Below are 21501 nucleotides of genomic sequence, written 5' to 3' on the forward strand. Positions count from 1 at the left end.
TTGTACACCATTTTGTCAACATATTTACTGCAGGTGGGAATACAAGTGAATGTAGCCACCCTGTAGAACAGTATAAAAGTTCCTCCAAAAATGAAACAGAACTGTTGTGTGAATCCAGCTACCCCACTCCTTGGTCTGTGTCCAAAGGATATGAACTATGTATGCGGCAAAGATGTCGACATATGCAGGTTCATTGTTTCTCGCCATAGCTAAAATGTGGAAACAACATGAAAGCCCATTGTTAGATGGTGATATCCAATTGTGTTTGTAAGCCCTTTAAAGATGAAAATTCTGCCATTTGTAAGAATCAGGTACTGTGCCAAGTGAAGCAAGTGAAGCAAGTCAGGCCCAGAAAGACAAGCACCACATAACCCACTGGAGTCCAAATAATGAACTTGAAGGAGTAAAGCAGAATGATAATTGCTGGAGCAGGAGACATGCGAGGGAGGTGTTGATCAGAGGGCACACAGTTTCAGTTAAATCCGTGCTTCTCAACATGTGGGTCAAGACCCCGTCTTTCACAGGGGTCATCTAAGGCCATCAGAAATATCAGATATTTACATTATGATTCACAAAAGTAGCAAAATTATAGTTATGGAGTAGTAGTGAAAATAATTTTATGGTTGGGGGTTATGAGGAATACATGAGGAACTGTATTAAAGGATCACAGCATTAGGAAGGTTGAGAACCACCAAGTTAGATAGAAGGAAGAAGCCTTAGTAAGCTATTGCACAGAGGCATGTATAATACATAATGGTATTGTGTATATTTGAAAATTGCTAAAAGTAGATTTTAAATGTTTTACCACAAAAGAGATAGTTTGTGGAATGATAGATTTGTAAATTTGTGTAACATAACTCACAATGTAAATTTAATCCACCATAATTTCACAACTCTCCAGAACAAAGTATCTAAGCCAGAAAGTTTCATTGGCTAATACACCAAATATTTTAAAAATTAATATCATGTCTTCATGCTATTTGATGAAATTGAAGATAAAGTTACACTTCTTTATTGATTTAAAGAAACTAGTCTCATTCCACCAAAAGCAGACACAGACAATGTAGAAAAAGAGACCTGGAAATCACTCAGTAATATATGTACAAAAGTCCTTGAAAATAGCAAAAGGAAATACATATTCATGTTTATAAATAATGCACATCATTACAAAGCCAATCAATCCGATCCAAGGACCAAGAAGGAAAGCCACATGGGTAGATCAGCTGATGCACAGAGGACAGTTGGCAAAATTGAACACCCTCTTGTGATTTGAAAAATAACTTACCAGATTTAAAAAATATTGTATGAAAAAATCTATTTTCCATTTAAAAAGAGGGAGTCAGAACTCCCTGATCTAATCTTTAGAATTGGAAAACAGTCATGAGTATTTTGAATAATTTTATTTTTGTGAAATGACAACTGTTCCTAATCTGACTGCAGTTTAGGGTACTATGTTCTAACTATATTAGCATTTTCCCACTGAATAGTGTTTAAAGTAATTAAAGAAAATGAGATCCTATTCTTAAGAAAAATATAAAAAAAAACTGACTTAGAAAAATAGGTAATAGGTAATACCTTCAAGCTGGAAAAGTGACTTCAAAATCCTATAATTAACACAATTGATGGTGAAAGATTGACTACTTTTCTCCTGAAATCGAGAACAAAGCAAGCATGCTTATTCTCACAGGTCTTATTCAACATGGACACAGTGATGGAAGCTCAAAGTCTATGTAGTCAGACAAGAAAATAAAATACAAGGTGTACAGATTGCAAAGGAAAACAAAATCAACTTCATTTAGATGGCATTGGTGTCTACGTATAAAATCCCAATGGAAAAATTTAAAGGACAGCAAACAATGCAAATAGATAACACCAACAAAGAACTGATAGATGGGTTTGGAAAGGTTACAGGACACATTGAAATACACAATTTGATGTATTTCTCTGCCTTGGAAATGAGAAAGAAGACAATGCAATGTAAAATGAAGTATTATTATGGTCACTCAAAATACGTATAAATCTAACAAAGCACATATCAGACTCATTCACCAAAAAGTCTGTAACAGTACTGAAATAAATCAAGGAAAGTGGGGAGATGTGCTCTATTCTTGAACTTAAACACAACATAAAAATCAGTGTCCTTTCTTCTGAAATTGAAGTGTAGGTTCATTTGACTCCTATCAAAATCCCAGCAAGAATTTCTATAGACACTGAAAATCATTTTCTAAGGCATATATGGAAAGAAGAAAAAAGGGAGGAGGAAGAAGAAAAGAACTTTTGAAAAGAATAAAATGCAAAGAATCCTCTTTCTATTCCTTTTCTGGATTAGCGATGCAGTAATCAAGACTATGTGGTGGAGACAGACCAGTGAAGCCACAAACAGATTCACACAGAGGAGAAGGCCTTGCCACAGATGTTAGATCAGTTACATATCTCTAGGCAAAAATAATCAGCTTCAACCAAAGTCTTGTATCTTACACAAAAATTAACTAAAATGGTCTTTGAATCAAAAAGAATGATAAAAATATAAGGCCATTAGAGAAAATCAGTAGAACACATCATTAGGATCTAGGGCTCAAAAAAGAAAAGCTCTTATATTAATGACTAGGCTGTAAGAATAAAAATTTGGACATAATCAAAATTGAAAGCTTTTGCCCTACAAGTAATTTTCTTAAGATGATGAAAAGGGAAACTATAGGAGAAACTGTAGGATTTGAAAACCACGTATTTAACAGAACCATGTAATGTGTCTACTGGCTCTTGGATTCTGAAGTTATGATAGTTTTATTCTGCTGCACTTAGTGTCCTATGTTCCTGTTTCTAATTCTCCTCAGTCACTCTGAAAGGACTGTCAGTGTGAGCCTGCCCCAGTGGCCTTGGCGAGCTTTGTTTTCCCTTTCCCGGAGCCTCTGTCTCCTGCTTCAGCGTGGCTTGTTTGGTCATAGAGATGGTCTGTTTGTTCCTTTCTCTTCATTGCCTTAGAAATTCCTTTATCTCTTGTGTCTGTGTATCCTTCTTCTTTTTTTTTTTTTCTTGGCTTAGTCTCTCATTTTGGTGAACTTAATCCCTTCATTACTTTTCTTACCCAAATTACAAAGCCAGGATATAAAAGTTAAGGATATGCCACTCTGGTGGCATATAAATTGGTAAAAAAAAAAAAAGTAGGTAAGTAAGTAAATAAATAAAAAAACAAACAGTGGGAATTTCCCTGCATCATCTGCTACAAAGATCCCTAGAGGCCCAGTAGCTTCATTCAGTAGCTCCACTGCCTGTGTGTCCTGTGAAACAAATGCAGACTGGCATAGCAGTTTTATACTTAACTACTGTCTTAGCTAGGTTTCTTTTGCTGTGAAAAGACACCATGACCACAGCAACTCTTATAAAGAGAACATTTAATTGAGGGGGCTCAGTTACAGTTTCAGAAGTTCTGTCTATTATCATGATTGTGGGGAGCATGGCAGGATAGAGGCAGATGCGATGCTGGAGTAGCTGAGAGCTCTACATCTTGCATGCAAGGGAAGTTGAGTGACTGTTGCACTGAGGGAATTTTGAGCAAATGAGACATCAAAGTCCGCCCCCACGGTGACACACTTCCTCCAACAAGGCCACACCTCCTAATAGTGCCACTCCCTTTGGGGGCCATTTCTTTGAAACCACCACAACTAGCAAGCACTGGCAACAACTGAAGTGTCCATCAGTAGATTAGGCCTAAAAAATAGAGTGTATTTGTGCCATGTAATATGATGCCAATAGGCATCATTCTCCCATGTCTAAATATAGTAACACTCAAGGAGTGCATAACGTTAGCAAAACACATCAAATTAATCAAAGTGCCAATGGTAAAAATGTACAGATGGAAGCATGTGTGTGATCACCAAAAAAAAGGGAGGGAGGTGGTGAGCTTCCTGGGCAGTGGAGAGGAGTCCTGTGTGTGTTTGTCTTGAACACTGGTGTGTGTGTGTGTGTGTGTGTGTGTGTGTGTGTGTGTGTGTGTGTGTGTGTGTGTGTATGTGTGTGTGTGCGCGCACTTTCATAAGATGAATGATGAAGTACATTCTCAGGGTTGAAGACAGCCCCATCTCCTAAAATGTGATGCTTTGTTATGACAAACCACACAGACAGTAGTGTGTACATCCAGCATCACCTAGGGAGAACTGTTGAAGATGCCGGTGAGCTTGCAGGTAGAGGTTTCACTTGGGTAATTAAAAAACTATTAGCTTTTCATAATAATGGCATGTATGCACATACCAACAGGAAGACCAGATATATAGCTCTGCTCCATGAATCTCCTGCTGAGTCCTAGGCTGGGACCCTTCAGTTCCCAGGAACTTAGTCTGGTCTCTTTATGAAGGTCATTAGTTCTGGAAGGAGGGTACAGAATCACAAAACGTAGGGCGGTTGAGGCTCAGAGCTCCCACCCTGTCCCTTCTGTCCACATTGGCTGGTGAGAGCCAGTCACAAATATCAACCCCCCCCAACCCTGTCCTGAGGGTTCACTGGGATACATCTGGAGCTGTCTTCTGTGGATTGATGTGGAGAGCCTGGGGACACTAGCTCCACACTGGGAAAGCAGAAGCTAAAAGGAAGAAGCACTTTGGATTAACACTTAGAAGCCTAGGAAAGCAGTGTATGAAGGGGTCATAGGAACTCAGAGAAAGAACTTTGGTGGGGATGTTGTCCTGGGACACAGCTCAAGTGGGTGCAATCTGACATCTGGGGACCTGAGTTCCATACCTGCAGAGGACATGCCTCATAGTAAGAACCAGCGTCTGATGAATCCCTGCACATTCCTTAGCTCTGTGGATGTGGTGGATGTGTCCTGACTCCCACACCCAGGCATTAGGAATGACAGGCATGATGCATACAGTCTGTGGCGCCACCCTTTTGCAGCACACCATGCAGTGAAAAGTCATTTGTTACAGTTACAATAGGCCAATATTTGTCTGAAAATAACACGGGCACTTTGAGTCACCTGGTGTGAAACATTTGTCGGGATTTATTGGAAGTAGGCACCTGCTAGTCTAAGGAAAAGAATTTGTTTCGTGTTACATCAGCTTTGAATAGAATCCCACTGATTTAAGTGAATGTTTTCTGTTTAGGCATCTTCTAAACAGTTTCCTCCTCCTCCTCCTCCCCCTCCTCCTCCTCCTCCTCCTCCTCCTCCTCCTCCTCCTCCTTCTTCTTTTTAAAATCCATTTCCGATCAGGCACTGGTAAGTCTGTTCTTTTTCCCGTGGCTGAGAACATCATATGTTTTTCCTGCTTTGCCACTGTTAAGTTCTAAGGGTGCATTTTGCTTCCTTCCATAGCCCTTAATTTTCTGAGCTATTTTAACTTATTCAGAATCTGCTGACAGTGATGGTGCATCTGAACCACACACAGTATGGCAATAAGCTGTAACTCCAGTGAAACAAAACGAAAGTTGGGTAGAGGTAGTCTTCAACCAAGCCTTGAAGACTAAGATGGGCTTCAGAGTTTCAGGGGTCACGGAGTGATGGAGTACGACAGGAAATTTCTGACCATGAGACAAGAATGGGGCAAAGCACATCTCCACAGACCAATAAATGGATGAGTGGTTTTCAGATTACATTTATTTCTGTGGAAATAAAGAGGACAGCCCTGGGTATCTGCCCTTACCTTCCACTTTGCTTAAGACAGTGTCTCTAGTGGAGGGAGGGGGAACTGTGGTTGGGGTGTATTGTTCGAGAGAAGAATCTGCTGATTTCAAGAATCTGTATTCTTTGTCACTGTGCACTCCAAACTGGCTTGCATGTGAGCTTCAGGGACTCTCCTGTCTCTGCCTCCCATTTTGTTATAGGAGCGCTAGGCTACCTTGCCTAGCTAACCATGGGCTCTGGGAATTCAAGCTCAGACACTGGTGTGCATGTGGCAAACCCTTTACCCACCGAGCCAGCTCTCCAGCTCCACTTTCTTTTTTTAATCATTGCTTTTAAAAGAGACGGTTGAAGTAATCCAAGGTGGCATTCACGGCTTTGGTCAATGGAAATTGTTTTAGCTGTGATGGTATGATTCCATCAGAGCCATTTCACATGTCCTTGCTATGTTATACCTCAGAGCATACTTCAGAGGCCAAATGCCGTGCTAATGTGAGGCTTGTCTGTGTTCCTGTTTAGATCAAGTTCGACAGCGTGGAGGTGTGTGTCTGCTGTGAGCTGCAGCACCACTCATCCGGATGCAGCAACCTGGGGGAGACGCTGAAGCTGAACCCACTGCAGGAAAACTGCAATGCTGTGAGGCTGACCTTGAAGGTGAGGCTGGGCACTGCCTGTGCATGCATCTCTTCCCTCGCCCGGAGACACTAAGGGAGATTTATTAGCATATAGATTCCTTTCAGCTCATGGTTCATCCAGGTGGGTGGCTGTGGAGGGACCATCCTTCTGGAAAGAGAATTTTAAAGGGTTGTAGATTGTCCTTTGGAGGCTCGGCTTTCTCCGTCCTGTTTCCATCCTTGCTGTGTCATTTTCCTGCCTCTGACAGACGCAAAGTAGGATAAGAATGGCTGCAAGAGTTCTTTGAAGATGAGGTCATCACTGTGATTTCTCCCATTGTCCCCACAGGCTCTGCTGCCACTCCATCAAGGGCCACCATGGTTATTCATTTTTCTTTTAAAAAGATATTTTGGGCAGGTGAGATGGCTCAGTGAGTTAAGATCCTTGCCACCAAGCTAATGATCTGAGTTAGACCCCAGGGCCCACATGGAGGAAGGAGAGAACTGACTCCGGAAAATTGTCTTTTCTCCTCAGTGGCGTGCTCATGCACATCCACATATAAACAATAACAAAAAAAAAACAATAGATAAATGCAATTAAAAGACATTTAAAGAAAGAAATCTTACACTCTCCCATGATAATCTGTTTTCATGTGATGATCTGATCTTTTATAAAGGGGGTGTAGGGGCCAGGCACAGCGATGCTCTTTTAATCCCAACACTCTGGAGGCAGAGGCAGGTGGATCTCTGTGAGGTCAAGGCCAGCCTGGTCTACATAAAGAGTTCCAGGCCAGCCAGATCCACACAGTGAGGAGGGCACATGGAAATGCTATCTATGTTTCTCTTCCCTGTCTTCCTTCTTACAAGGGTTATTTTACTGAGAACCCAAACTGGCTGCTTAGAGACACACAATCCAGTTCTTTTCTTGTCCCTGAACAAAAAGTGGCTGAAATGTTTAGAAAGCTGTGCTGTCATCAGAGGACCTCTTGGTTGGTGGTGACACTGTTTACATTGGAGAGCTCTGGCCTGTGGCAGGAAACAGGGTTTATAAGGACCACCAGCTTCAAAGACAGCTGCTTCCAACCTGGGGAGAGAAAGGAAGGTGGCCACATGGGGTAGTTTCCCCAACTCCTGCTCTATCCAAATGGAGAAATGGGCTAAGTTCAGGGTCCTGGTTCCCACCAATGTCACAGCCACAGTGAGAAGGGAGGAAGCCAGAACTGCAGGTCCACAGGGATGCTTTCCTGGTGCCAACCATCTCTTGTGGTCCTATATTACGTACCTTTGCAGTCCATGCCATCTCACAGGGGTCTGCTCAGGAGCAGTGCCCAATGCCTGCACAGCCATTCATAGCCCACTGCAACGGGGAGTGGGAGGGACTCTGCTTACTCTAAGATCTCATTCTGACATCTTCTAGGTTACCCGTGAGCCCAGGTGTGCTTTCTTTCCACATTTAAAGAACATAATCAGGCCACCTGGAGCAACACCTCCTGGAAAAGCCAGCAAGTCCCCTGGGAATCTCAGGCTCTGAGGACCACTTGTGTGTGTCTGTCAACTTTATGGCACTATAAAAATTATCCAAGTAATCTACTCGGAAGAGAAAACGTTTAGTTTGTTGTTTAGTTTTAGAGTTTCAAGTGTGTGACCAAATAATGCTGTCTTCTCTGGGCCATGGTGAGCCGCACATCATGGCAGGAGTGTGTGGTGGGACAGGACCCTTAGCTCACCACAGGCAAGGGGGTAGAAGCAAAGAGGGTAACCCACCAGTGACCTGAAGACTCCTAAAGTCTTGCCTCCTAAATCCCCAACTTTTTAAATATTTATTTAATTTTATTTATATGTACAAATATAAAATTGCCTGCATGTGCCTGGTGACCACAGAAGCCAGAACAGGGTGGAATTATAGATGGTTATGAACTGCTGTGTGGGTCCTAGGGATTGAACTCCTCTCTATAAGAGCAGCAAGTGCTCTTAACTGCTAAGCCGTCTCTCTAGTCCCAAGAGTCCAGCTTTTAACAGTGGACCTTTGGCAGAACATTTAGCCAAACCATCCTGCTATTTCTTTAAGCTAATGGCTTGGATATATAGAGTTTTTGGTCTGTTGCCCCAAAGCCCTGGGCCTCTCTTTGGAATCTTTATTCAGTGGGACTCAGGGCCCTCTTACATGAGCCCTCTAAGGAGATGTGAATTGAAGTTTGGGAGGGATGCCTTTCCTGAAGGTGGGAGCTCACACCTGGGGTGTTCTGGCCTGTGCAGTCCCATCCCTGTGTACTGTACTAGCACCTTGATGAGAAAAGGCAATGGGGAATTTGTTTATGGATTTAGCTAAATGGAATGAAGTTCAGGAATTCAAGCCAGGACTGGCTAGCCTAGCTGATTGTTCGAGCCTTGTCAATGGCTCTTCCTCATGTAGATGTGGATACCCTGGACACTGGCAAGAGATGAAGCAACAGAAAGTTATCTCCCAAACTTCTTATCCATCATTTTTGCAATATACTTTCAAAGCAGAAGCTATCAGAGCTGATGGGAGGAGGCTCAAAGGAGACAGAGTTGGTAGCCAAGGTAGACAGGGGATGATCCAGCCATAGCAGTGCCTGGAATTAGGTAGGAGAAGGGGAACTTTGCCTCTGTCCCCAAATGGAGATCTCTACAGGGAATAGTGGTGCTGGTATGACAACTCGCTTTTGCCTGAGAGCAGCAAGATGGAGACTACTGGATGTGAGTGTCTGTCTGTGGCTTATTGCTGTCTTCCAGTTTTGTTATTTTTCCAAACTTGCTTCCATTATTCTAGGTTCTTAGCATTTCCATATACATTTTAGAATGAGCTTGTCAGTTTCTATGGCAGTCCTGCTGAGATTTTGATTAAGATTGTATGGAACCCACATTATTGCTTTGAAAATGTCTATTTAGGTCTTTTTTTATTTCAACAGTGTTTACTATCTTCATCAGCATGTAATTTTCAGTTTATAGATTTCACATATTTTAAGTTATTTGTTCCTTTTCCCAATTTATCAGTGCTATTTTCTTAATACTTTAGAATCATCTCATAGTGTTATATCTGAAATTGATGCTTGTTACTGATTGTGTGTGCTGTGATCTTGCTAAAGTCAGTTACTAGCAATGAGAACTCTTTGATAGCTGACCCTATGGCGATGCAGAGGCTGTTTTACATTTCCTATTCTGTATTAGCCAGGGTTCTCTAGAGAACAGACCCAGTAGGGCACTTAGTCACATAAATACAGTCAGACGATTTGACTGTGGATGTTGAGAAGCCTCACAACAGGTTGTCCACAAGTAGGAGACCCTAGGACTCTGGCAATGACACTCAGTCCAATGTCAAAGCTTCTGAATCAAGGAAACAGACTATAACCCTTAGCCTAAGGCCAGAGGCTTGGAGTTCTCTGATGTCCCAGGCAGGAGAGGACTGAGAAAGGGGGACTTCACCTTCACATTTTGTGTCTGGGAATCCAGCAGATTGGATGGTGCCTAACCACACTGAGAATAGACCTTCCCGCTTACTCCACTGACTTGTGGGCTGCTCCCCTTAACAGATGCACCTGGTCCTCTAGGCATCCTTCATCCAGTCCATCAATGCCTGAAATGACCTCTCCACACTCCAGTCTGATGGCTCATCTCCTTCCCCCCCCCCTTTTTTCTTCTGTAACTGGGAACTCCAGGACACTGGCAGATGAAGGCGTGAAGGGCACACATTCTTGCCCTGCCCCTGACTTTAAAGCTGAAGAATACTATTTGCTCCAAATCGCATGGTGATTCCCATTGCTGGATAGTAAAATCCACTGCCATCCATGAGAGGGTGTTGTATTTTGTCCTTCTCTTACAACTTCTGCATAGGTCATCTACATATGGAAGTCAGGCTCTCAAAAAAACCAAAAAACCAAAAACACAGATACCAAATATTGATGTATCGCAGCAGGCAGTGGACAGAGCTAAAGGCCTGGAGTCCAGCCGCATCCTACAGTTTGTTTGTTTTTCAGCTTCTAAAGTTTGAGCAATGGTGTTGAATTCTGTCTGTGTGAGCATCCTTGGGTGGTCTCGGGGTCCTTGTCTACTGAAGGGAAGCTTCTATTGCAGTTTAAGCATACTTAGAGACGCAGCTATTGCAGACAGCCCTTAGGTCATTCTTCAGTAAATGGGCTCTTGCAGTTTAACAAGACAGCTGTGTCAGTCATGTCTTAGGACATCTTTGCAAACATGCTTTGCAAACCATTGCTTTCTTGAGATAAGAGGGAAGGGATTCAACTGAAACAGGCAGGAGGACAAGCAGAGCTCAGGAAAATTTTAACACATCTTAATCCTATAGCTCTACTTAATCCTGTGGCTCTCAGGAAGAAAGGAGAAAGCCTTCCTAGAGCAGGGCAGCAGCAGAACAGAATACTAAACATTTAGTATGTGTTCTTTTCCTCTTTGATCTTATGCTCTCACTATCTGCAGTCTGATAGTGTGGTGCTGGAAATCAACGTCTCGGTGGTGAGCTGACCTGACACCCCCAAACTCTCCTCAGTCACAGCCCCTTGGGGATATTGTTTGTCCTAGGTATTAAAGCATTTTTCATTTCTGTGACTTCTTTTTTTGTGTTTTCAAGACAGTTTCACCGTGTAGCCTAGGCTGGCCTTTAGCTTTCAGTGAGCCTCCTGTCTCAGCCTTTTGACTGCTAGAAGTTACATGTATGAGCCACTACTCCTGGCAGGCAACTGTTCCCTGTCCCTAGTATTTCCACTAGACTAGTACTTCTCACTTCCATCTATCTGGTAGCTTACTTATATGGTCCTACTCATTGCCCTTCTTTGTTATGATAAATCTTTCCACCAAAAGCCACCCAAGCCCTACTGCCACATCGAGTTGGGGCCCCAAATAATACACAGAGACTTCTATTAGGTACAAATGCTGCTTGGCCAATAACTAGGATTCTCATCTGTTAGCTCAGTCTTCATTATCATAAATTATAAATTATCATAAATCTATATATTGTATAAGACTTATCGGACACCTTCCATTGGCTTCCTCATCCTAGATCACATAGTGACTCTGGAGGAAGAGAGAAGGGGCCCACTACCTTCTTCCCTTGTTTATGTATGAGTCTCCCTGCTATGTCATTTCCTGCCTGGATCATCACTTCTTTACTACATTTCCCAGAATCCTCCTTGACTCCTAGTCCCGCCTAACTTGCTGCTTCATTGGCCAAACAATACTTTATTCAACAACAATAAGATGAACATACACAGAAGTCCATTCCCCATCATCTCCTCTTTTCTGTCTAAATAAAAAGAAGGGTAACTTACCTTTTATAATAACTGAAGAAAACTATAAGCATAACTATCTGTCTTCAACTCCATCAAAGACCACAGAAGGATAATATATAAACTCTAGAATTGACAGAGACATCCTACCTGGACAGTCACCCAAAGTTCCTCTGTAACGTTTGGGCATCTGTCTCCAGCTCATAGGCCACAGTGTGTCTGGCACACTTCTCCATTTCAACAGGAACCTTTCAGTACTATCTTGTTTTGTAAGTTCAGCAGTCACTTTCTTGTGGGTCCTGCATGCCCAGTTTATACAGCAACAAACAGTCCAGGCAAGAGCAGTTTCTTTCTCAAATGGCTAATCTTGCCATGTTGAAAGCAAACTCAATAACAAGTTTCTTCGATGCCCATCCTCCTTTCTGACATAATTGGTGTGCCAGGAGCAGTTGTGTCTCACTGCAAAGAAAAACCCTAAGCCATTTAAATGCCATATTTCTGTAGGTCTTTGAAAGGTTTGAAGAATACCTATCCATCTCAAATATATCTCTGTATATCTAGAAGACCTACCTAATTATAAGTTCTGACTATCATAGGTGACTATATAACCTGCATTTAATTATGCATATCACTTTAAAAGATCTGTATAAACACAATACTTAAACAAGGGGAGACATACACATATCACAAAATTGACCTTAAAGTTGTATCAATAAATGAAAATCCAGCCGGGTGTCGGTGGCTCATGCCTTTAATCCCAGCTCTCGGGAGGCAGAGGCAGGTGGATCTCTGTGAGTTCGAGACCAGCCTGGTCTACAAGAGCTAGTTCCAGGACAGCCTCCAAAGCCACAGAGAAACCCCGTCTCGGAAACAAAAAAAAATGAAAATCCATACCAATGCAAAGTATTCATTCCTATATCCTATTTCCCTTTTTTTCTTTGAAAAGAGATTGACTATGTTCATTACCATTTATAACCAACCCCATTTAAATGAAAACAAACATTTATAAACAATATTTGGGAATTTGGGTGTCATTCATTCCAAACTTCTTCCTGCTGATTGGGGGTGATGTCCATACCATGGGGATCATGATAAAACATAGAAATCTGACCAGGTCCTTGTTTTTGTAGTCTGCAAGGCTGCACCATCTCAGCTGTTTTGGATGTAGGATCAGTTGGGTCACTGCTTCAGGGGGGTCTTGCCTGGTCAAACCATATTAGTCTGGAAGGAATCCACAGCTTTTTATTTTCTGTAGAAACACAAGCAAAAACTTTTTTCCCAAGTAGCCTGTCCTTAGACTTAAATTTTGAAGTCAAAGCATTTTAAAAATGTATAAGTTGCATTAATTTAGCAGCATTTATAATCAAATATATTTCAGCAGCACTAACTCTTTCCTTGGCAATCAAACAATATAGCATATAGTATCCAGACTCTCTGTGTATTTTTCATCTTTAGCTTTTCTATTATTCTGTTTTTGTTTTCTTTTGTTTCTTTTTTCCTGAGACAGGAAATTCTCTGTGGAATCCGCCTGCCTCTCCTTTTGGAGTGCTGGGATTAAAGGTGTGTGCCAACACCACACCCAGCTATTCTATTTCCTCCTGTTGTTACTTTTTCTCTCAAAAGCCTACATATATTTTAAATGTAGTGTAAACCTTTAGAGGTTTTTCTTTATCTGAATCTGTGTTTATCATCTCAAGAGTGCCGAGTCCAACCCCCAAGAGCCCCGGGACAGCGCGAACCTATGGAAGCTGCTTGGATGCCTCTCAGCCGCCCAACAGGGCCGGCTGTGGCAGCAGGTTTCCCTCTTCCCCTGGGAACCTTGGGGCATGGGGTCACATCTTTGTTTGAGGGTTTATTTTTATTATTACTTTAAAATATTTTTCAGTGTGTGGACGTGTGCATATGTGTGCAGATGCCTGTGGAATCCAACAGAAGGCATCATATTCTCTGCAGCTAGAGTTGCAGGCAGGTGTCAGCCACCCCATGTGGGTGTTGGGAACCTCACTTGGATCCTCTGCAAGAGTAGTGTGGCTCAGGCACTGAATCATCTCTCCCACCCACCCCCCACGTCTCCTTGAAGTTATGTATTTAATTCCCTGCCCCGCCCCAGATCAATGTGGCACTTTTTTTGGACCATTTTTATCTATATTTCATAACTACCATTTTCCTCTCATTTAAAACTGTGTCTTCCACCCCAGTTTACTCTGCCTTTCTGAAGTCTCTCCCTGCTGTCCCTGCAGCACTGCCTTTCCCTGCACTCTCAGAGTGATGCTGAGATCTGGCTGCCCCCTTGTCAGTCTCCATCATTTAGTCCTGGATCCCTGGGACCAGGCCTTTAATGTTTGGACTGCAGCTGCCATCTTCTCCCTTTGTCCGGCTCTGCATAGGTCTTTCTTAGATCTTTCTTCCGACTAACGTGGACACATCAAAGCACTAGAGCAGATTCCGGACCCCTCGATGCTAACAGAAGCTTGTGCTCTTCCAACAGGCTTTACTTAAGACATTTTACATTTCTTTCCACATTTACAGATACTCCCAGAGATGCATAAATCTAATCAAATTGTTGAATTTTCTCGTAATTACTGGTGCAGTCATTTTTAACATAATGTTGCTGTTGAAAACTTAAGACATGCTGTGATGGATGGCTTCCTCCTAGGAGGTGGGGGGCTCCTCATGGGCCCTGTGTTGCTAGTATTAAAGCTCTTAGGTCCGAGGACAAATCTGTGGTGGGGAATGGGGTTACCCTGGGCAGGACTGATCTGCACGAATGATCAGGGGAGCTGTGCTTAACCTTTAAAGAATGCTCCTGATACCTGGTGGAGGAGGGAGCTGGAGAAATGCTTCCTTGGATGGTTTCCTTCATGTCTCTGTTTAGGTCAGCAATTACAGTAGGTTCATTGATCTTTTGTATAGTCCCATTTGAGGTCTTATCTGATTAGTAACACTCCATGCCTAAGTGTCCATATTAAATTATCGATTATCCATCCTTGGTACACAAGGAACTCAGTTGATGCTGGCAAAATCCCATATAATCAGCTCAGCAGCCACAGAGCTTTGGTTTTGATAGTGTTTGAATGACTGGTGCTGACCTAGTGAGGTTTGGCTACATGCTTATTGCCTGCTATACTGCCCTCCCTGTCTCCTGTGTGGTGCATGGAGGTTACAGAGGCACAATCTTCCAGCCAGGGAAAGAGTCCAGAGCTACGTCTGTGGCTAATGAGGAAGGGACTTGGAATCCAGAATAAGATGCAGACATTCAGTATCTCATCCCTCATGTAGTCTTTGCTCTAAGTCCTCAGGGAACCAAAATATTTTTTTAAAAAATGAGGACATGGTATCTGATTTCCTAATACTTTGACAGTGTATAGGGCCAGTGCAACTGAAAAATCAAATCTGTGCATCCTTCTGGATGAAGTACTGTCTATTCTTCTTGTAAGATAAGATGATGGAGAAATGATAAGCTTTTTAAAAGTTAGTATTTAAAGATTGTATTTGCCGGGTCAAACCCAACACAAATATGAGGCATTTTCTATTCAGTATTAACAGAATTTTTAAGGTCATAAAAACCAGATTTGATTGATGGACTATCCATAATGTGTTATACTGTATTTCTTCACCCTAAATACTTTGCTATTTTCAAGAAAGTCATTGTGGTTTTATTTTAGGGACCCGATTCTAATTCAAAACAGACTGGAAGATCTTGTTTCATGTACCTGATTTAACTTATCAAGCTACACTAAGCCAAATAATCCAAGGAAAGCTAACTCCCATGAGAGTAGCTCAACATTTCATAAGAAACCAGCGAGTTCCTGAGAGTGCTCTTATCTTCAAGGTGCTTTGTCTCCAAGAAAGCTTGAGAGAAGGGAAGGAGGGAAAGAGAGGAAGAGAGAGAGGCAGGGAGAGAGGGGGGAGGAGAGGGAGAGAGGAGGGGGACAGATGATTTCCTTAAAAACCTAGAGACATGAAAAATCAACTCATCCCTCAATTTTGGTCATGTTCTTACTCATGATAAGGAAATGAAAACAATTTGTGAATAAACAATTGATCAACATTTTGTGGTAAAACTTGAGCATTGACTGCAGTAGGAAGCACCAAACCCATAAACCCCAGTTTGTCAAAGATGCATGCACACCCCCCACACCCCTCAGACACACACACTTGCACACACCGCACACACACTCACGCCTGCACACATACAATTTCACATCATGCCTCTATACACACGTGCCGCTCACACCTCTGCTAGGGTTGCCCATTCCACTTTCAGAAATGGGAGTCTACGCAGAACGGCTGTAGAGATGCAACACATCTCTACGTGTTTAAGATATCTCACCCCCGCTGGGTGTGGTGGCACACACCTGTGATCCCAGCACTCAGAGAGGCAGAGGCAGGCGGATCTCTGTGAGTTCGAGGCCAGCCTAGTCTACAGAGCTAGTTCCAGGACAGCCAAAACTACATAAAGAAACCCTGTCTTGAAAAAAACAAAAGCAGTCTCACCCCCAAATTTCTAAAGGGGAGGCTGATGGGCCCCTCTGGCAGACAGGATGTAATCAGAGATTATGAAGGTGCCTGTTCTTGCTGCCCTGTGTATACTAGCAACCATAAGCCCCAAGTAAAGGACCATCTAGAAGCACTGGCCTAAGTTCTGGTCACTTAGCCCCAGAAGCCTGCCTCTCCTGTGCCCCAAATGGCATGTGTTTCACTGTCCGCTTCCTTCCCTGTGATGCTAATGGTATCTACTTTCCCTTGCATGGTGAAGGTACCGTGTTTCCTCCAGCATACACACTGACAAACACTTGTGGCATTGATGGTGTTAACTGCCCTTTGAAATAGTTGCATTGACTGGATAGTCCACTGAAGAGTCCTGTACCTATTGAGTCCACACCCAGTCCAAACATTTCAGATACTGAGGCAAAAGATATTTTCATGGAATATGTATAATGTATGTTTATGGAATAGGTATATTAATCTCATCCTCTTAGCAAAATTGATTGGCAGAGCCCCTTGGGAGTAGCTTAGTCAGACATTCTGTGGTTCTAGACCCATGTAGCTGGAACTTGTGGATGGCTATCAGGAGAACACATGTACACTGCTCTCACAAGTTGGGACCTGAGAAGCCAGACATAGAGGAGGCAGGGGCAGAAGGGCCACTCACTGCTTAGGACCAGAGTGTTTATGTGATGTTTTCTTTACTTCCTTCACCCTATAGCAAGCTACTCTTAAGTCTCCTCTTCCTCTTTCTAGAGAAGATGCAATTCTTCCAAGGCCACATAGAGCCCTCGCAGCCCCTGCTCTTAACATCCCCTTCTCCAATACCAGCTTCTACTACCCAAACACAGAGCATACCCCTGTCTCAAGGTTACCAGGTGACCTGCTCTTCCCCTGCACCATAGTACCTCCCAATCACACCAGGACAGCCGAACCTTTGGGCCCCCACCCCCCTTACTTTTTAAGCTTCTGCTCTGTTGAGGGTGGGAAAAATAAACCCATGTTCCTTGCCATCACACATCTCTCAACACGTGACTTCTCTGACACTAGGTATACGACAGATGTTTCCCCACACACCACATATACTGTCCAGCAACTCATTTTGATTCTGACGCTGTCCACCTGGGCTCTGTCACCAAGACGGCCCAAGGAAGATGCTAGTCACTTGCTGAGTTGCCACCCTGCCCGTCATTTGTGTGGCCTCCAGCTCAGTGACAGTGGAAGGATCTCTTGGGCTGACAGTTGTGGCTCACAGCGTGGAGCATGTGGTGGAAGGCACTCTGGGACTGTTTCTGAAGTTAGTAAAATAAAATACCTTTCAGTAAGAAGTACTAATTTCTTCATTCAGGAAAGTTTTTGGAGCACCCCTCTGTGCCTGAGCCAGGCACTGGATGTCCAGCCACGGAGGTAGAGACAGTGTCCCCTGGATGTTGTGGGAAAAGATGAGTGCGATGGATCCTTGCTGTGCGTGATGCATTTGCTCTAACAAAGTAACAGCATTGGGTTATGGGTAGTTTCTTTTCTTTTTTTTCTGAGCTTCACATTAACTCAAACTTTATTTGCTTAAAACTTTTTAACATCATCAGTCTGTAAAGAAATGCACTGTGAGGCTTACACTTATCTTGTCATCAAAATTCTAGGGAATCTCTTTTTAGTTTTTTGATCATTGGTAAAACTATCCAAAAATTCAGGATGGATATATATATATATATATATATATATATATTATATTATATGAATTAATGAAAGCATTAATGAAATAAGAAATTAAAAATGATTAGAATCATTTTTTAGATTTTTTTAGAAAAACTTACTGAGACAAAAGGACCATGCTGCCAAGCCCTGGGCCGTGGCTGCTTGTTTCAGGCCCTTGAATCTGACGAGCCCCCCCCCCTCAAAATGCATCGGGTTATGGGTATTTTCAATCTTTCCCTCTGTCTCCAGAGGGATATCCATTATTTTGCTAGGTTGGCAAAATTTTAGGTGTGCGGGTGCCGAGATGTCTCAGCAGGCAAAGACACTTGCTGTCAAGTCTGATGTCCTGTGTTCAGTCCCTGGGATCAGCAGAAGAAGAGAAGAGTCTCCTACAAGTTGTCTCCTGACCTCCAATGCATGTGCAGTGGGGCCTGTGTGCCTCCTCCACAAGATGAGGCCTGAATGGGTGGGTGATGGAGCGGCAGCTCTAAGAGTTGGCAGCAACTGAGAAAGTGGAAGTCCTGAGGCACATCTGAGTCTCTGCTGCTAAATAATCTCCAACCAGAACTGTGTAGACACAGTTGATCACCACACACAAACTCCCCCACCTATTATCACACCTGGAATACAAAAGTCCTATGAAACCAGGATCCTGCATCACCATGGACATTAAGAAAGACAGAGGGACTGGTCCATTCTGGAATGTTCTAGAAATTTCTGCAATAAAAACTCCAAGCAATATAGATAGGCCAACTTTTTTTAACCTTTATGTGAACTGTGTGTGAAGATGTGTACCCTAAGTTTGAAGGGTAAGGACTGTTAGGTGTCTGGTAGGCTGGATAAGAAATAAGTGATGATACAAATGAGGTCATTTTTGGAAATGTCAATGCTAAAGACACTCTTCATCTCCATGAGCTGAGATCTCATTATTTAAAATGACCACAAATATTTTAAGATCTAATGTAATGTGCCCTGTAAATGTACCTTCAAGATGAGACAGCCCTCTCAGCGTCCTGCCCACACACCATCCACCCAGTTTGTTGTCCTTGTTCCTCTCCTAACAAGAATTTTGTAGCCACCCCTAACACAGATGCTGTGACAGAAAAGAATCCAAGCCAGTTCCTTAGGAAGCAGTGTATCGAGGGCTCGGGTGCATTGTGGGAGAAACAGGTGCAATCCATCTCCCCTCACAGGAACCTACAGCTTCTTCCTTCATGCTACAGGTTATCTGCAGTGTGCTTTCCATTCCAAGGTCTGGAGACAGGGGACTGTCAGGACGTAGACCTCATATGTACACTAAAAAGCATTCTAGTCACTCAAGTGTCCAAATGAGGGGCTCCAAGGGAGGTTCTACTGCTTTGTGTAGGAGGCAAGTATGAGGCTGGAGAACGTGTCTGCCATTGAGCGAGCAGCCTGGGGAAGGAATGCTGAGCCCACACCTGGAAACGAGAGGTTGTTTTGAAGGCATTTCATTGTTTTCAGAGTTTGGAATTAGGATTGCAATGAGAGGAGAATGTGACACAGAGAGGTAAATATGCCACAGGAGAAAATGTACAAGAATGAGGCCGTCAGAAAGTCAGGGCAACAATGGCAGAAGAGCAAACTGCGTGAGTAAAATACCTTCAGTTCCTGTGTATGGGTGATTCCATAAGACAGCCCTCAAAGCCTCAATGACAGGTGGGTGAGTAAAGATGGAAAGGAGAGAGAGAGAGAGAGAGAGAGAGAGAGAGAGAGAGAGAGAGAGAGAGAGAGAGAGAGAGAGAGAGAGAGAGAGACTGAGATATGAATTCATAGGTTTCTTTTGGGGCATTGATGTGATTTAGCAATCAATAGGCAATCGGTTACAGGAACTTCTGAGGAATAATGTAATCACGGAAAAGCTGAATAAAATTATTGTGTGTGGCTTGTTTTTATCAAGGCCACGGGGGAGGAAGTCAAATTGAGAGGGGCCTCAAGAGAGAGCTTGTGGCATGGTACATAACTTATCATGGCCAAAGCAACTTAGGGGCAGGATAAGACCTGATAGTATGATGTTTGTTTGTTTTATTTGCATAGGAATCTGGTGAGCTTCTCTGAGTGACATCCGTTGTGAGCTTGTCCACACAGCTCTGTTACTACACTGTATTGTTTTTCAGCCTCTGTGGGGTTAGTAGGGTGGACTTCTTTATTTTCTTTCTAGAGGGAAGGACAGGGAACCTCATAACGTGCAAGGATTGAGCTTCAGTCTCACAACTAGATTCCTGGCTCCCATACCTGATTTGGTCCATCCTCTGCTCCCAATGTAATCCACTTGCTAGAGGACAGAGGCAAGATGGTACCTGAAGCACTGTGGCTGACTCATGGATAGTCAAGGAAGCCTTGCTGTTCAAATGACTAGGATGCTGTTAGCAGCCCCTTGCCCCGTGCACCTGCTGGCACCTCTTAGAATTGATTAACATACACCCTGCCCCTGAGCATTGATTAACAAGTTCAACAAACACACACCAAGAGATGAGAATGGTGTAGTAAGTGGCGCCAAGCTTGTCTAGCCAGACACTTGTGTTAGTGTGCTTCCTGTGGCTACAACAAAATTCTTGAGACCCAGTAATTTATAAAGTATAGAAAAAGCTTATTTGGCCCATGTTTCTAAACACTTGGATGCCAAGAAGTGTGGCATTTGGTCTTGGTAAGTCAAAGGATGTCACATGAGACAGAGCGGTGTCTCTGAGTTCATGTCTCCCTCTTTTGTTTTTTTCACAAAAAAACACTAATTGTCATGGGGAGGGTGTTCCACTCACTTGAATTCATCTAGTCCTTAGCACCCGCCCAAGGAACCCACCTCCAACTGCCTTCAACATATATATTTAAGGTTGAGTTTATTTATTTTATTTTATCGGTATATCTGTGAGCTTGCATGAGTTTAGGGGAACCATGTGTATGCAGGAGTCAGACAAAGGCATAAGGTTTTATGGAACTGAACTTGCAGATGGGAGGCACCAGATCCCCTGGAACTGAACTTACAGATAGATAGTTATGAGCTGGGATGGAACCCCGGTCCTATGCAAGAGCTGCCAGCACTAAGCCACCTCTCCAGCCCCATCAAGGTTAAGTTTTAAACACAGAAACTATGGGGGCAAAGCATTCAGACCATAGTTTATTATAATGCCTTAAGACATAACCAGATGCAACCCCTCACCTCAGTGTTCCCTTCTTCCCTCCACACGTCCGATGACTGCCTAGAGGCAACCTTTGTCATGGGGTGACTTTTTTGCCATTCCTCTGCACAGCTGCACACTTCACCAAAACTTACATAACAGTTCTCCCATTGTTGTGCCCCTTTCCATCCATCATCTCATGTCTGTACCATGTAGATATGGGCCACTACAACCCTTGTCATGTCTCCTGTTAGTGGATCTGGCTTGTTTGCAGTTTCTCTGGTATAGCAGTGGGCACTCAAGAGCCATGTGCACTTCACAGTGCAGGCTAGATTTTCTCTAGCATGCATACCTGTGATGGGGGGGAGAAAGCACCTGCCAGACTTTCCCTCTTGCTCTCCATGGCAACTGCACTGACTCAGATACTTATGGACCTTGGAAGAGGTGCCCTTGCTTCTGGATGCCATCACTTTACACATGACTTGTTGTTATTTGTGTCTCTAATGAGAGGGTGGCCAGTCTTGTCATTTTCCACGGTAGGCTATTTGTTCTTTATTCTAAACTCTACCATTCTAGCATGCCCCCGCCTGTGCCCTGTCCTTCCACATCACATTGTCTGGGTGCTGCTTGTCATAAAGATGCTTTGAGTTATAAAGCAGGCAAATTCAATTCCTTTATGATTGTCATTTTTGTGTTGT

General features: G+C 43.1%; 1 protein-coding gene across 1 annotated transcript in view; it reads left to right on the plus strand.

The window, feature by feature from the left end:
- Fam189a1 (family with sequence similarity 189 member A1) overlaps positions 1-21501 on the plus strand; it is a 105965-nt gene that overhangs the window by 30222 nt on the left and 54242 nt on the right. Inside the window, exon 3 of the mRNA XM_027408083.2 lies at positions 6134-6268. Within this exon, the coding sequence (XP_027263884.2) occupies positions 6134-6268 (135 nt within the window). The remainder of the gene's footprint in view (positions 1-6133; positions 6269-21501) is intronic.

This window comes from Cricetulus griseus, chromosome 3 (genome assembly GCF_003668045.3).
Source record: "Cricetulus griseus strain 17A/GY chromosome 3, alternate assembly CriGri-PICRH-1.0, whole genome shotgun sequence".
Classification (NCBI taxonomy): Eukaryota; Metazoa; Chordata; class Mammalia; order Rodentia; family Cricetidae; genus Cricetulus; species Cricetulus griseus.